General features: G+C 40.0%; 1 protein-coding gene across 1 annotated transcript in view; it reads right to left on the bottom strand.

The window, feature by feature from the left end:
- Positions 1–281: 281 nt before the first annotated feature.
- PDE11A (phosphodiesterase 11A) overlaps positions 282–15,086 on the bottom strand; it is a 431,148-nt gene continuing 416,343 nt past the window's right edge. The window contains exon 20 of the mRNA XM_049773400.1: positions 282–496. Coding sequence (XP_049629357.1) covers positions 311–496 — 186 coding nt within the window. The 3' untranslated portion in view covers positions 282–310. The remainder of the gene's footprint in view (positions 497–15,086) is intronic.

Raw genomic sequence — 15,086 nt, 5'->3', positions numbered from 1 at the left:
AAAATAAAACTCACTAATGAGGACTTGCCTATCTTGTGGTATCTCAGCTCAGCAAGAGCAGGGCCCTCTGTTCTTATTCTCATAGGGTCTTCTGCCCAGGCCTATCTCAGTCCCAGTATATTCATCAAGAAGAGTGGATGGTCTAGGGCCATACTCCAAACACTGTTTCCTCCATCCTGCCCTGCTGATTTGGCTTCAGTGTGAAACCCTAGGCACGCTTCCCAGAACATTAAGACATTAAATCTGTCCGGGGCATAAAGAAACTGAAGGATGTTACTGAACCCAGGCTGGTCCTGAATTCAGAACACAGTTATTCGGTGGCAGCAGTTGAGTTTGAAGTTTGATTTCTATCATCCTCAGGCACTACGAGGCTGGCAGGGGAGGCAGAGGCCACAGGCGTGAGCAGTTTCTTCTGGTGCAGCTCTTCCCATTTATTTCTGTTGGCAGCCACTGAATCCAGCATCGGCTTCAGCTTCACATTGATCTTCACCAAGGCCTATATTCAAGCATGAAACAGGAGGGAAAATAGAGTCAGAGTCACTGACAGACTTCTACCATTTTGCAGTGAGCAGAGTAGAAACAGGAGGAAATGAAAGGGAAGATGATTTTTGGCAAACACAAATTATTTACAGTATTTTCCGGCGTATCAGACAACTTTTGAAATGAAAAAAAGTCAACCAAAAATCGGGGGTCGTCCCAAAAAACATTTTGATATGTCGCTAAACAAAAAATCATCTGAATATTGCCACGAAACAAATTGACCAACTCGATCCTGCAAGGCTGCTCTAGCTTAGCCAATCCAAGTAGACTTTTTATGCATGCAAATTATATAATGTTCTGGACCCGAATCTACACTGTAAAAAGCCTGCTCGGATTGGCCAGAGTCAGAGAGGAAGTCTATGACAGTATAACCTTTGAACCTTTGCTTGTTGTGATTGGCTCACTGTGGAACATACAGTTGCAGCACAGGAAAGTTCTGTCTTATACAGCGAATATAAACCTGTGTTTTAACTGTAAAATTAGGGAGTCATCTTATATGCTGGAAAAACGGTGTAAGAAGTAAACAAGCATTTACTTCGTGTTATCTGAGTAGAGACTATTCGGAAAATGAAAACAAAACAAACCACAGACAAACCTAAAACCAAACATAACTTTTCTGGGTATCAAAGACATAAAAATTTTGGTATCTGGGCTAGGGAATTAACACAAAGATTAAGGCAATTGGCTAGTATGGGACAGATCCCAATTTAGTCCTAGGTTTAAGCATTGTTCCCAAAGCACAAAGCTATTGGAGGCCCCTGATGGGTCAGATGTGGCTCTTGCATCCCCCTAAAATAAAAGAAACAAGCAAAAACAAACAAACAAATAACAACAACAAAAAAAAACACCTCAAATAAACCCTAGCATCTTACCTAGGTGAGGAGGGACCTTTACTTATAAACGCGTGTGCTAAATACCTTGCCAGTTGCTCTATTGACTTTAACTACTATTTCTCACAGTAACCCTGCAATTTTCATGTGATAAACATGTTCTTTTCATGTTAAAATAAGTTATTAGGTTTTCAAAATAGGAAGGTAAGAATCCAGTTATAAAGTTCCATTTGTTGAAACTATGGCCAATAGTCAAGGATACGATAATGGTCATTAACAGAGAAGGACTCCATAGAAAAAAACCAAGGATGCAGGATAGAGGGAAATTCTAATTGTAAATTATACATCTTGAAATTTTGTAACTTTAATCTTTATCAATAATAACTTCTAATAATCTAAATAGAAAACCTGTATGATTGCTATCCATGTGTTTAAAAAGAAAACAAGAAACATTTTTTCTTCTTTTCTGTTGATTTCTGTGATTTGCTATTGTCATTAAATCGGTAAGGTCTAATGACAGGAACTAATACCTACCTATTTTTCTTCCTGTCACCCAGCCATCTTGAATAGAGATAGAAATTCATGAATTCTGACAATGTTCATTGTATGAATGAGTTATATTTCTTGGGGTCTCCCTATACCTTGAGTGTCTATAAAAAGTGACCTCAAATCTCTTTTATGCTCTGAGGATCTTTCACATAATTAGTCTTCCCATGACATACTCTGTTTGATATTCTTCTTGAGTTTACTTGGCTTCCTTGACTCTACACCACCCTTTCTTCCTTCTTTCCTTCCTTCCCTTGAAATACTATCTCTTTGCTTTCTTGACTCTACAGCTTCCTCCCCTCCCCCACTCCTCCCCTCCCCCCTCTCTTCCCCTTCCCTTCCCTCCCCACTCCTCCCCTCCCCCCTCTCTTCCCCTTCCCTTCCCTCCCCTTCCCTCCCCTCCCCTCCCCTTTCCTCCCCTCCCCTCCCCTCCTCTTTCCTCCCCTCCCCTCCCCTCCCCTCCCTTCCCCTCTCCTTCCCTCCCCTCCCCTCCCCTCCCTTCCCCTCTCCTTCCCTCCCCTTCCCTTCCCTCCCCCTCCCCTCCCCTTCCCTTCCCTTTTCCCTTCCCCTCCCCTTACCCTTCCCCTTCCCTTTCCCCTTCCCCTTCCCCTTCCCCTTCCATCTCTCCAGCCCCCAGGCAGGACTAACTGGGGTTGTACCTCCTTTGTTTTGCTCACAGTTACTCTTTGGGAAGATTAATTCACTCCCCTCCCTATCTCACTGTTTTGTTAAAGACCTGCCCTACCATTTCATTTGTCTTCTCCAACATTCCCATAATTCTAGTAAACCAAAAATTTTCTCTTATTGTTCTATGGATTGACATTGAAATGACCTGACAGTGAGGTGGGGGTATTTGAAATAGAAAAGCTGAACTAACATTCAAAACTCTCCACAACTAGAACCACATACATTAAGGTAAAAGCAGTGGTCTTGAAATATATTTGAAATATAGTACAAATATGGACACCAATTTCCAATTTCACTTTTTTGGTTTTGTTTTGTTTTGGGGGCCATACGCAGTGATGCTTAGGGCTTACTCCGGACACTGCACTCAAAAATCACTCCTGTGGTGCTCAGGGAACCATATGGGATGCTGGGGATAAAACCCCAGTCAGCTGTGTGCAAGGCAAGCTCCTTACCTGCTGTACTATTGCTCCAGCTCCTGGGCCAATTTGAAATGCGTCTGGATTTCATACCTGTGGTCCTGAAGCCTTTCATGAGTCATGAAAATCCCTGGGAATTTTTGCTCTAGAAGAAAGCCTTTATCTCTCCACTAACACACAGATGCCTGTCTAGAAGTTTCTAGAGTGAGCTATTACCCACTTGTATGACAGTCACCAAAACCTTGTCTTAATACTTCATACCTTTTCACTTTTCACTGTCAACTGAAATGTGAGGTTGTATTGCTTTACTGTATATTCTCCCCAATCAGTCATATTGTGATTACCTATAATTGGCTTGAGTCCTCAGCAAAATTCCTGCACTCAGGTGTGAGCACTTTTGAGATGGTTCCTTAAATACTAAGCTCTTCATGTAGTTTCCATTTTTCCCTCATAAAACAATGATTATAAAACAAAGATCATGATGATGAAGGCATTTTAGCTCATGGAAAGTAAGGTAATGCTTCTACTTTCTGCCTTGGGTCAGTGTCTTGTGGTCAGATTATATGCCTGGCCCCATGCAGTTGTGTCCTAGTCATCACAAGAGACAAAAGTGAACTTATGAAGAAATAATTGTCGTTTCAACACACCTCCAGCACAAGAGTAAGCTACCTGTTACTAAGACCTGATTTATCCCCTCCAATAACTTTCCACCCCAGGGGTTAGAAGCATAGGAGTTAAATGTAACGAGCTGTAAGTTGAGAAATAGGAAAGACCAGAAATAATCACAGTTCTTGCTGAGAGGTGAGTCCTCCACCCAGCTTGAAGTGGTTGTCCTGCCATGTCAATGCCCTTTAATCACAGCATCTTCTCTCTTTCCAAAAGTGACATTTACTGCGCCAAGCCACACATCCAATTTTAAATCAAGGGTATTAGTTATTCCATCTGACCATATAAACATAACTAACTCAGGCAGTGATCAGAATTTGTATGTTTCTAGGAGAAATATGCAGGTGTTTGTTATCTGCTCAAATGCAGTGTTTTTATTTAGGCAACAGTATGAAGTAGCACCAAGTGCCACCGTTTTATTTAGTATAGTTTGGCACTAGCTCCTCTTCACTCTGATCAAAGCTTTTAATTAAACTGACTACTATAATTCCTATGGAAATTAGTGCTTATGCTATTTTCCTGCTACAAAGGCATTTCTCTAGAACTTTTTTTTTTAATCCCAGGAGCACAAATTGGAATTTTTTCTGCTTAAAATGTAATTAAAAACTCATTTGATTACTATATTTCTGGCTCTGTTTTACTTATTAAATTCATGCAATCAGTTTTCTTTTATGAAGCTGCTGGGAAATGATCTCAAAAGCAACACATTTTTCTCTTCCTTGGCAGGTTCCCGAGCATTTACTAAATTACATTCATAGCACCTGCCCATGATTCGAATTACTCCACCAATTTATTCTTTAAACCATTTAAGTTTATTTGGCTTAGCCTCAAATGTATTTCTTTTCTTTATCTCATTCTTTGTTCTCCCTCATGCTTTCTTTGTGTTGAATAAAATCATTTGGAGTGGGAGTAGGGGGAACTATTTCTCAGAACTACTTCTCTTCCTTTCATATTCTCCTGAAACAGAACTACCATCCTAGAATACTGATTTCCTCCGGCCAGGTGTTTGTTGTAGGAAAAGGCAGCAAAAAAAAAAAAAAACCCTTAAGAATTGCTCTTACACTACAATTTTTCATAAGTGCAGCTAGATGAGAGATGATGGAAAATTTTAAGTATTAGAAAAGCAAGATTAGGGGCCAGAGCAGTGGCACAAGTGGTAGGGCATCTGCCTTGCACAGGCTAACCTAGGACGGACTGCAGTTCGATCTCCTGGCGTCCCATATTGTCCCCCAAGCCAGGAATGATTTCTGAGCACATAGCCAGGAGTAACTCCTGAGCATCACCAGGTCTGCCCCCACCCCACCCCACCCCCAAAAAAATAAGCAAAGAAAAGCAAAATTATCTACAAGTCTCAATTCCAAGGTTTATAGTGATTGTATGCAATGTGTCATCAGCAAGCTCATTGCTCCTGGTATATTGAAAGCTAAGGGCATTCCTAGAATCTCATTAGCAAGAGACACCTAAGGTTTCTGTGTGCATGGTACTAAGATCTGTGACATTTGACTCTCTGAAGAACACTTGTACTGTGACCTTTCACATTGTGAAAACATGTAGGGCGGTGTGAACTCATTTCTGGCCAAGGGGACCACTCACTCTTTTGATTTTAGAATATTCCTTAAAATAAATAAAAATCATATCTCTGTAACTTTTACCTAATGGTTTTAATCTCTGCATCACATTCCTTGAAAATGAGTGTCTACTCATATAGGATTGATAAGATGTAGTCAATTCAGATTTAATTAGGGTTGATTGACATGAACTAAATACCAGCTTGGGAGGTGCCACTTCTTCCCTTGGAGCAGCAGTCGAGGTCTCACTGGAGATCCCATATATTCTTCAGCTCTCCTCTAAGCCACCACAAATAGATCCTTGGATACTCAAACCACTAGGAGACATATCTGTCTGAGTCATCCAGGTAGTAGACAGTTCTCATTTCCTTCTCTATTCCACTATTATGTACTCCTGTGATCAGTGCCTACTTTATTTTGTATTTTCTTCATGGGTTTTTGGGAAGGCAGTTGGGCCACATATACAGTGGTGCTCAGTGTTTGCTCCTGGTTCTATGCTCGGGTCTTTGCTGGCAGTGCCTGGAGAACCATATGTGATATAGGGGATTAAACTGGTCACCCTTCCTTTAAACCAGTGTCCTCATGCAAAGTGACTTAAACCTGTACTAGTTTTGGACCTTATTTATGCTTTAAATATGTATTCACATAGTTCAATGAACACAAAGAATATGAAAGATCAAATCATGGAATATCCCTTTATCTTTTGCCACATACACTTGGTTTTCTCCCCTAAAGCAACTTACATTGTCATCTTCAGTATCCTTCAAGAGTCATGAGTATGCAAGCACACTGTCTATACATATGTTAGTTATATGCCAGTATACATAGGTTATATACATTACATAGTTCATACAAGTTATATATGTACATGTATATGCAAATTAATACCTTTTTGTTTATTTTGGGGGGGTCACACCAGGCAGCACTCAGGGGTCACTCCTGGCTCTATGTTCAGAAATCGCTCCTGGCAGGCTCGGGGGACCATATGGGATGCCGGGATTTGAACCACCATCCTTCTGCACGCAAGGCAAACACCCTACCTCCATGCTATCTCTCCAGTCCCCATATTAATACTTTTTTTAAACTATTGTAAGTTCCTATGCCCAAGACAGATAAGAAAACCCTGAGAACTGTTTAAATTATGCTGTTTTAACATTTGCTAGTCTATTTTTTATTTTATTTTTTTAATTTATTATTGGAGGAAAGATTCTTACCATCAAAAAATACCACGAGGATACATTAATAGTTTTGGCTGCTAGTTTCATGTTGCTGTTCTTTTTTTTTTTTTTTGGAAGGGCCACACCCAGCACTGCTCAGGGGTAACTCCTGGTGGTCCTCAGGGAACCATATGGGATGCCAGGGATCAAACCTGGGTTGGCATACTATTGTTTGGGTCCCATGTTTTTTCTTTTTTTTTGATATATAAATCTTACTGTTGACAAATACTACTGTAATAGATACTCCTGTACATAGTCATTTTTTAGATGCAGAGTTTCTCAGAATTATATTCTAGAATCAGTAATCCTGAGTGCATTTACATTTTGCTAGATACTGCAAAAACAGCATAGATGCGTTAGTTTAAGATATACAACAGAATTTTAATATTAGTTATGTTAAGAAGAGAAAACATGAGAACAATGGCTACTATTTAAATCAGAGTTCCTCAAATTGATTTTGTCTGCTGTCCCTCTTTCAGAAAAACAACAACAACAACAACAACATTACTCATTAGCCCCATTCCTGAAATTTACCTTTATAAAGCCAATAAACAAAAAGTGCTCCTCAATTGCACCTGAGGCTCCTATTAGTTCCTTGGATAGCTTTCCAGTCCTTCACCCTATTATGAGTAATTTGGTGGCAATTAGTTTTCCCATTTAGGGAAACACTGGTTTAGATCAAGACGCTGGGAAGACAGTGTTCAATGGATAATGTTAGTAAGGTATACCTCTGAAACTGGTCTCTTCTATAAACACAGATGCTAACTTCTACATTGCTCACTTGTTTTGACCTAAGTCACTCTGGCTCCAAACGTGATTTCTCAAGAGAATTTATCAACCTATGCCACTGAGCTTCCACTGGTCTTTTCTGTGATGTCTTCTCCATGTTCTGGTGCACAATCAGGCTTTTCTTACTGATATCATATGCTTCTGTGTAATGCTTCTGTCTCTCTGATCTGGTCTATCATATTCACATGTCTTTGAACAATATTTTGGAAGTAAAACAGGCTTTTATTTAGAGGTACTGAGGAAGGGAATAGAGAGGATAAAAAAGAGAGGGTCAGAGCTGGCACAAGCAGTAAGGTGTTTGCCTTGCACATGCTAACCTAGGACTGACTGTGGTTCCACCACCCGCCCCCCTGGCATCCCATATGGTTCTCCAAGCCAGGAGCGATTTCTGAGTGCATAACCAGGAGTAGCCCCTGAGTGTCACTGAGTGTGGCCCAAAAACAAAACAAAACAAAAAAAGAGAAAATGATATACTAAAGGAAGAGCACAGGCTTCTCCAAAAACAGAGGGAGCTCTGGTAACAACCCAGCATGAAAGTAGGAAAGTCCACATCTCAAGAGGAGAGATGCAGGCGACATGTGCCCTGGCACCATGTACCCCGGCAACATGGGCTTGCCTCTGAACATTTTTTTTCTGGCAGTCAGAGGTGTCATCTGGACATAAGCCTGGCTCATCATTTCTGAATCTGTATTGTACAAGTTTTCTGATTATGTGGCTCAACTTTTCTTGTTCCTTTGAATACTTGGTAATTCTTAACTGAACACCAAATAGTGTATATTTTATTGCTGTTCATTGCTAGATTTTTCCACCTTTCATCTATTTAAACAGTTTTACACTTCTGTTCTTAGAATACAGTCAAGTTTCTAGGAAATTGCAGGATCCTTTTGAGACAAGTGTTTAAACTTTGCTAGGTGGATCCAAAGCAGCCACCAATTTACCTAAGCCAACCACTACTAGTTTTTTCTGTCTTAAACCTTTAATTTCTTGGGTTCTCTAATTTCCCTGGTCTCCCCAGACTCCTGACTAAGCTTCTTCAATTCAGTGAAACTACTGGGCTCTGCCTGAATTCCAGCCTCCTGTGTCATGGCCTGAAAATCTTCACGCACCGAATTGGGAGCATGTAGGGCCCATATAATGTTACCATCTCTCAGAAAACTGTAAAGTGTAGCCTGTGTTTACTGTCTGCAAACCATCATTTAGTACTTTTCTGTGGCATCTTTCTTTCCCCTTCATCTGTGCTTACCCTGGCTAGGAGTGGAAATCATTGATTGTAAGCAACTTTATCTTAGATACTATTCAATGAGCTCTCTGGGACAGTAGAAATAAGTTTTTTCTCTGTATCTCTTATTTCATGGCCCCAGTGAACCACAGCCCAGAGAAGTAGCAGGAAGGAGTAAGACCAGGACAAGTGCTAGGGATTGGGACCAGAGAGATAGCACAACAGTAGGGCATTTGCCTTGCAAGCAGCAGACCCAGGACCAACGATGATTCGAATCCTGACATCCCATATGGTCCCCGTGCCTTCCAGAAGTGATTTCTGAGCAGAGAGCCAGGAGTAACCCCTGAACTCTGCTGGGTGTGGCCCAAAAACCAAAAAAAAAAAAAAAAAAAAAAAAGAAGTGCCAGTGATTACAAATGGGGTTGGGACCTTCAGGCTTGTTATGCAATCCTGCTGTGAAAACAAACCCAGGATGATCCTCTGGGGGGAACGAATTAAATTTTCTATTTTATTAGCACAATTTCCAACACCTTATTTTTCTCAGTTCACCAAACTGCTAGGAGGCAGCTTCCTCTGTCACCATAAAGCACAGCTGCTATCATCTGGCTCAGGCTCCTGAGTTGGTTACAATCACTCTATGAAACTAAAATTTGGGGATAGATGGGGAAAAGTGGCAAAGGGACAAGACAGACAGAAAGAAAGTCATGCTCTGAGAATATCTCAGTATCCTAGTATGGTGTTATTGGAAGGGGGACTGAAGGAATTTCACCAATACAAATCAAAAGACATCCAACTCTTAAAAATGTTAAGAAATTTAACTGAGCATGTTGTTCAGTTATTCTCTTATAAAGCCAAAAGAGAAGATAACTGTTTTATGTTTTAGTGTCTTGTTGGAGGGGGAAGTATTACCAGAAATTAGAGAGAAAAGGGGCAGGAAATTCATATTTTGTTTTGTGATGCCAGGGTAGAATCCAGGGCCTTATTCATGCAAGTCTTACTCTTTGCTTCAGTTATCTTTCCTCCCAAAGAATAGCTTTCATTTTCTATTGCTTAAATATATATTTTCCAGAATTTCAGAAATAAGACAGTGTTTTCTGCCTTCCTCCACCCCATCCTTTCTAAGAAAAATAATAGAAACTGGTAAGTACAATGCATCATTGAAAAAAAGGATTTGGAGTATTTTGAAGATATTGTCTCTATAATTAGCCCATCTCGCCTATCTGTTTGAGCATCATCTCTGTTGTGAAGTATAGACACTTTCTACCATGATTATTTACTTCCTGAATGACAATATGAAGACAAAACAAAAAAACACTATGCGGGGAAGGATTACACTTTACATTGAAAGTTGTTGATGATCTGACCAGCTGGTGTTATTTCTGCTCAAGAGAAACAAGAAAGTATATAGTGGTGGCAGGCTTGATAGTCCTTTGAATTTATCTAACTGGTCCGTCATATGTACAAACAGACACAGAAAAAGGCTTTAATTAAGAAGCCTTAAGAAGACACAGGGAGGTGGGTGGGTAGAGGAGAGAAACTCCTCCTTTTCAATTTTCAAACTGGAGAGGGAGCTCGCAATTGGACCCAGCAGAGCGCACATGCCAGGAAAGCCATCCCCCTGTTTTTCTGGTATGTTAGGGTCGCTGGTCAGAGAGCGGGCCACAGATCTCCTGGGCTGAACACTTGGTCCAGGAGACTGGGACCCTCCACGCCAGGCAGGTCTTCATGGCCGGCCCTGGCAACTCGGGCCCTGGGGGGCAGTTGGAGGAGGGAAACCCCTCCCCTATGTATATTGGACCCCCTGTTTTGCTTGCTAGTAATATTATTTTTCAAAGCCGCGCGGGCGCAAATGCGCCCGCATGACAAATGTACTTCTTAATCATTATCCAAAAACGTTCCTGATCCTAGATTGCTCCTAGGAATAGAATCAGGATGCTCAAGATTCTGACAAAACACTCAAATTGACACTCAAATTGACACTCAAATTGTTTAGTCTTTTATGTATTGCCTCTCCCCTCACCCCTTTGTCTCTCCTACCTCCTCATACCCAAACCCTGAACCATTATCTTCCCCTTATTCAACCCTCCTTATCCTCAGTTCCTAATTTGGTAGACACCAAGACTGACCTTCTGCCCCAACACCACCATCCAGCTCCTCATTGAATGACACCTTCTCGTCCCCAGCTCATGCCTACACAAACTACAGCCAACACGCCTGTTGACCCATGCTTGGTGGCCCCTTATGTCACCATCAAACTATGGACTGTTGTATGATACCGGAATCAGCTTCAGCATAACCCCTAGTTGAAAGACAATATAGGGTTCCGTAATGCCGCAAAACGTCGCAAACTCAACTATCACCTGTTGTCTTCAAATACCCTTGTTTTCTTTTTTTTTTTTCTTTTTAAAACATAAAAGGGTCACATGTATCTCTTTTGTATATCTCAGATGTAACCCCTGAGCGTTACCGGGTGTGGCCCAAAAACCAAAAAAAAAAAAAAAAAAAAAAAAAAAAGAAATGTATATCTCAGATGTATTCCTTAACATCTATAACTCTTTTAAAATATCCTCATTTGTGAAAATTTTGCCACTAGATTAGTTATTTGATTGCTTGATTTTCCCCCTATGAGATCTGTTTTATAAGCAATACTGGTAGAAGAGTAACTCTGTGTAGATTTCACGTTTATACCAAGTTTCGGGAAATGTTGGAATTTATTCCTTGGCCCCAGATGCACCAACAATATCTTGTGGCATTGCTTCTCCTTTGCATAGGCACATTAAAATGGGAAAATAATACATATACAAACAAGTTCTTATCTAATAGAGATGGGAACACAAATTTGGTAATGTAATTATGCCTTTTACCCTGAACATTGGCATAATGATTTGGCTCAGGCCTCAGAAGAATGGGCATCACCCACACACACCTGAACTATGGAAACAACCACAATTGTCTTTAACATTCCCAGGATCCAAGCCTCTACCAGAGAAGACCTACCACTGCTTTGGCATTGACTGACTCCAAAGAGTACTCCCAACACCCAGGTGACTCAGCAACAGTCTGCATGCAGAGCAGATCGCTCTGCATTTAATGATATGCTGAAACTAGAGGATGCTCCACATCAGCCTGACATCAACAAAAGAAATGCACAGAATCCAGAGTCTTTAAATATAAGAGTCTGATACCAACTATAGCTAAAGTGTGAAAAAGTTTCACCGGGACCTTGAGAATGACTGAAGTTGGATAGACTGGTATGCCAGGAACCCAGAGTCTGTCTTATGCCAATAAACTTCTGGGGTGAGGCCTTTTTGTAATCAGTTCAAGGATTTTTTCTCCCATTTTCTCCATTTTTCTGGACCTATGCAAACATTGGTGATTGCCACTATCACACCTTTACTATATTTTTTTACTCATCCTTTAAGGAAAAAAAATACAACTTACTGAACTTAAAAACAAACTACTGTAGTAGAATGCCTGTCTCAAAAACAGGCAAGGGGATGAGAAGGGGGGAAGGGGTAATGTTGCACTGGTGAAGGGGGGTGTTCTGGTTATGACTGTAACCCAAATATGATCATGCTACTTAAATAAAAAATATATTTAATAATAAAAAAAAGTAAAAAAAAAGAAGACACAGGGAAGGCCCAGCATCTTAAGTGTCTTAAGTGTTACAGAAAATACAAGTAAGGCTCAGACACAAAGATGCTTTACTTAAGATATGTGATTTCAGAAATAAGTGACTAATTATAGAAGTAAATGCAAGCTTTAATTGGTGAATTGTTTTTTAATTAATATCTTTATTTAAACACCTTAATTACAAACATGATTGTGGTCGGGTTGGTGGATTGTTAAATTGTGAATTTTTCTTGGTTTCCAAAGGTTGAGATCAGTTAATGTGACATTAACTGATTTCATATATAACCTTTCCTTGTGTTGTAAGAATGCTGAGAACTGAGCTCATGAGCTTCCTCAAACTTTCCTCTACTCTCAGGTTTATTATCAAGCAAGAGAATAGTAATTCCCACCCATTACCTAACCCACATGATATCTCCTCTAATCCCCATATTCAGTCTATCACCAAGTCCTGTCGGTCCTACTTGCCAACTGTCTTTGGATGGCAGTCTCTGCTGTTGTTCTCCAACCTTAGTTTATAAAAGCTGCAGTATCTTCTCTGGTCTTATTGGCTCCTCTTTCTTCACTATCTTCACTGGCCTTCCTGCTCTTCCCCCCTGGAATCTGTTCTTCACATTGTAGTTCCATGGCTAACAAGAGCAGAAATTTGATCTGCCACCCTCTACTCTGAACCTTTCAGTGATTTCATATGTGATTATGCTACTAGAGACTCTACCTGAGGAGGAGAATTACAGCATTAAAAGAAAATCAATTTAAAATAAAAGAGAAGAGAATCATAAAGCCTAATGAAATGAGTGATAGAACACACACACACACACACACACACACACACACACACACACACAACCCAACTAATTTTGAAATGCCAAAAAGATCCCATTAAGTGTTCTAAAAACTCTAAATACATATTCTTCAATGAATTTTTTTTTTCATTTAAAAATTGATTTTAAAAAATATTCGACTCCACATGGTGTATTTGGCAGGGGACTAGCTAAAGTGTTAGTCACTACATGTGAGAACAGATGGAGCTGACTGTGGGGTCCAGATGGGAGGTAGCAAACAGATTCCTCCTGAACCCCATTTCTTTCCTCACCAGTTCAATGGCTTTTGAAACTCAAGGTTGTATAAAAATTAATTTGCATTAAATTGCTTAAGATAATGTATTAGCTCCTAAAGGAGGTTTCCAGCAGTTTTTAAACCTTGCTTTGAAAAACAAATACTAAAACAGTAATAGTGAACACAGAAGCAAGGCAAAATGTCTTTAGAAAATGTTTTTAAATAGCCACATTAAAGATATGATTGTTGAAACGGTAGTTTCAGCCATACATCTCTAGACCACAACTGGTCTACAGATGAAAAAAGGTGATAACCACTGCTCGAAAATAAATGTTTGTGTGTAATTTGATAAATTCATAAAATTAGCAATAATTATTTATACATGTTGCACATATAAAGTAATAGGGACTTTATAGAGATAGTGCAGGACATAAGGTACTTGCCTTGCCTACACCATACATGGTCTCTCAACTATCACCAGACATGATCCCTGAATCACAGAGCTAGAAGTAAGCTATGAGTACTACCAGTTATGACCCCCACACTAAAAAATTATTTTAAAATAAATAAATTGACAGGGACTGTAATATATTTGTACTTCATTTTTCTCATTACTTCCTTAAAATGAACAGATGAGGAAGGTATATTTATTATTAGTCCCATTTTAGAGAAAATAAATAAAGTTCCATAATTTTTTTTTTCATTGCAGTGTGGAAGGTTGAACCCAGAGCCTCACAAAAATGCAAGGCAATTGAATCATTTCTCATTTCCTGGCTCCTATAATTCACATAAAACCACAGAGCTAGGAGTGGGACCAGGTCTCTCTTTGACTCAGATTAACTTGCAAATCAATAATCTTATTTGTTAGGTTGACATATAATTTTGAATATGGTAATTCTTGTGGTTATAGTGAGCTAGGAATGAAAAATGAATTTCCATATTGGCATTGTTGTCTATCCTGAGGAATCCCAAATAATCCATTAGCTGTTTTTAGTTGTTTTTTTTTTTTTTTGGTGGGGGGGCACACACAGCATGCCCAGGGATCATTCCTCAGCTCTGCCCTCTGGAATCTCTCATGGCAGGCTGGCAGGCTTAAGGGAACATATGGGAAGACAAGGATCAAACCTGGGCCAGCTTCATGCCCTATCCACTGTACTATTTCTTTGGCTCCGTAAATAATGTTTTGACATAAAAGTGCTGCTGTATTCTCAGATGTTGCTATATATATGTAAAATTACTTTACTTTTTCCTTTCACCTTTTCTAAGTTAATTAGCACAAGTATCTTCATTATGTTAACCCTGATCCTTGGGTGATTTATGTTAAATTCTTTTTTTTTTAAATACTTTATTTAAGCACCATGATTACAATCATGGTAAACTTTTGTTTTGTTTTGTTTTGTTTTGTTTTGGGCCACACCCAGTAACGTGCAGGGGTTACTCCTGGCTATGTGCTCAGAAATCACTTCTAGCTTGGGGGACCATATGGAATGCCAGAGCTTGAACCTAGATCCATCCTGGGACAGCCTCTGCAAGGCAAAACCCCTATCGCTGCGCTATGGCTCCAGCCCCAACCAAGCATGCTAAACTTTTGACTAATAAAAGTGGCAAAGGAAAGCAGCAAAGAGAAAATTTGGCTGTTTCAGTAAGATCCAAGAAGCTGTTCAACAACCCCTGGCCAAAAATGCACTTTTTCCAGTGACTCTGTCGAATTATTATTTTTTTTGTTTGTTTTGTTTTTGTTTTTTGGGTCACATCTGGCAATGCTCAGTGTTTACTCTTGGCTCTACACTCAGAAATCGCTCCTGGCAGGCTGGGGAGACCATATGGGATGCCGGGATTCGAACCACCGACCTGCATGCAAGGCAAATGCCTTACCTCCATGCTATCTCCCTGGCTTCATTTATTGTGAGAAACTGGAAGCT

This window comes from Suncus etruscus, chromosome 5, assembly GCF_024139225.1.
Source record: "Suncus etruscus isolate mSunEtr1 chromosome 5, mSunEtr1.pri.cur, whole genome shotgun sequence".
NCBI classification, from domain to species: Eukaryota; Metazoa; Chordata; class Mammalia; order Eulipotyphla; family Soricidae; genus Suncus; species Suncus etruscus.
This window is presented reverse-complemented; position numbering and strand designations above follow the sequence as displayed.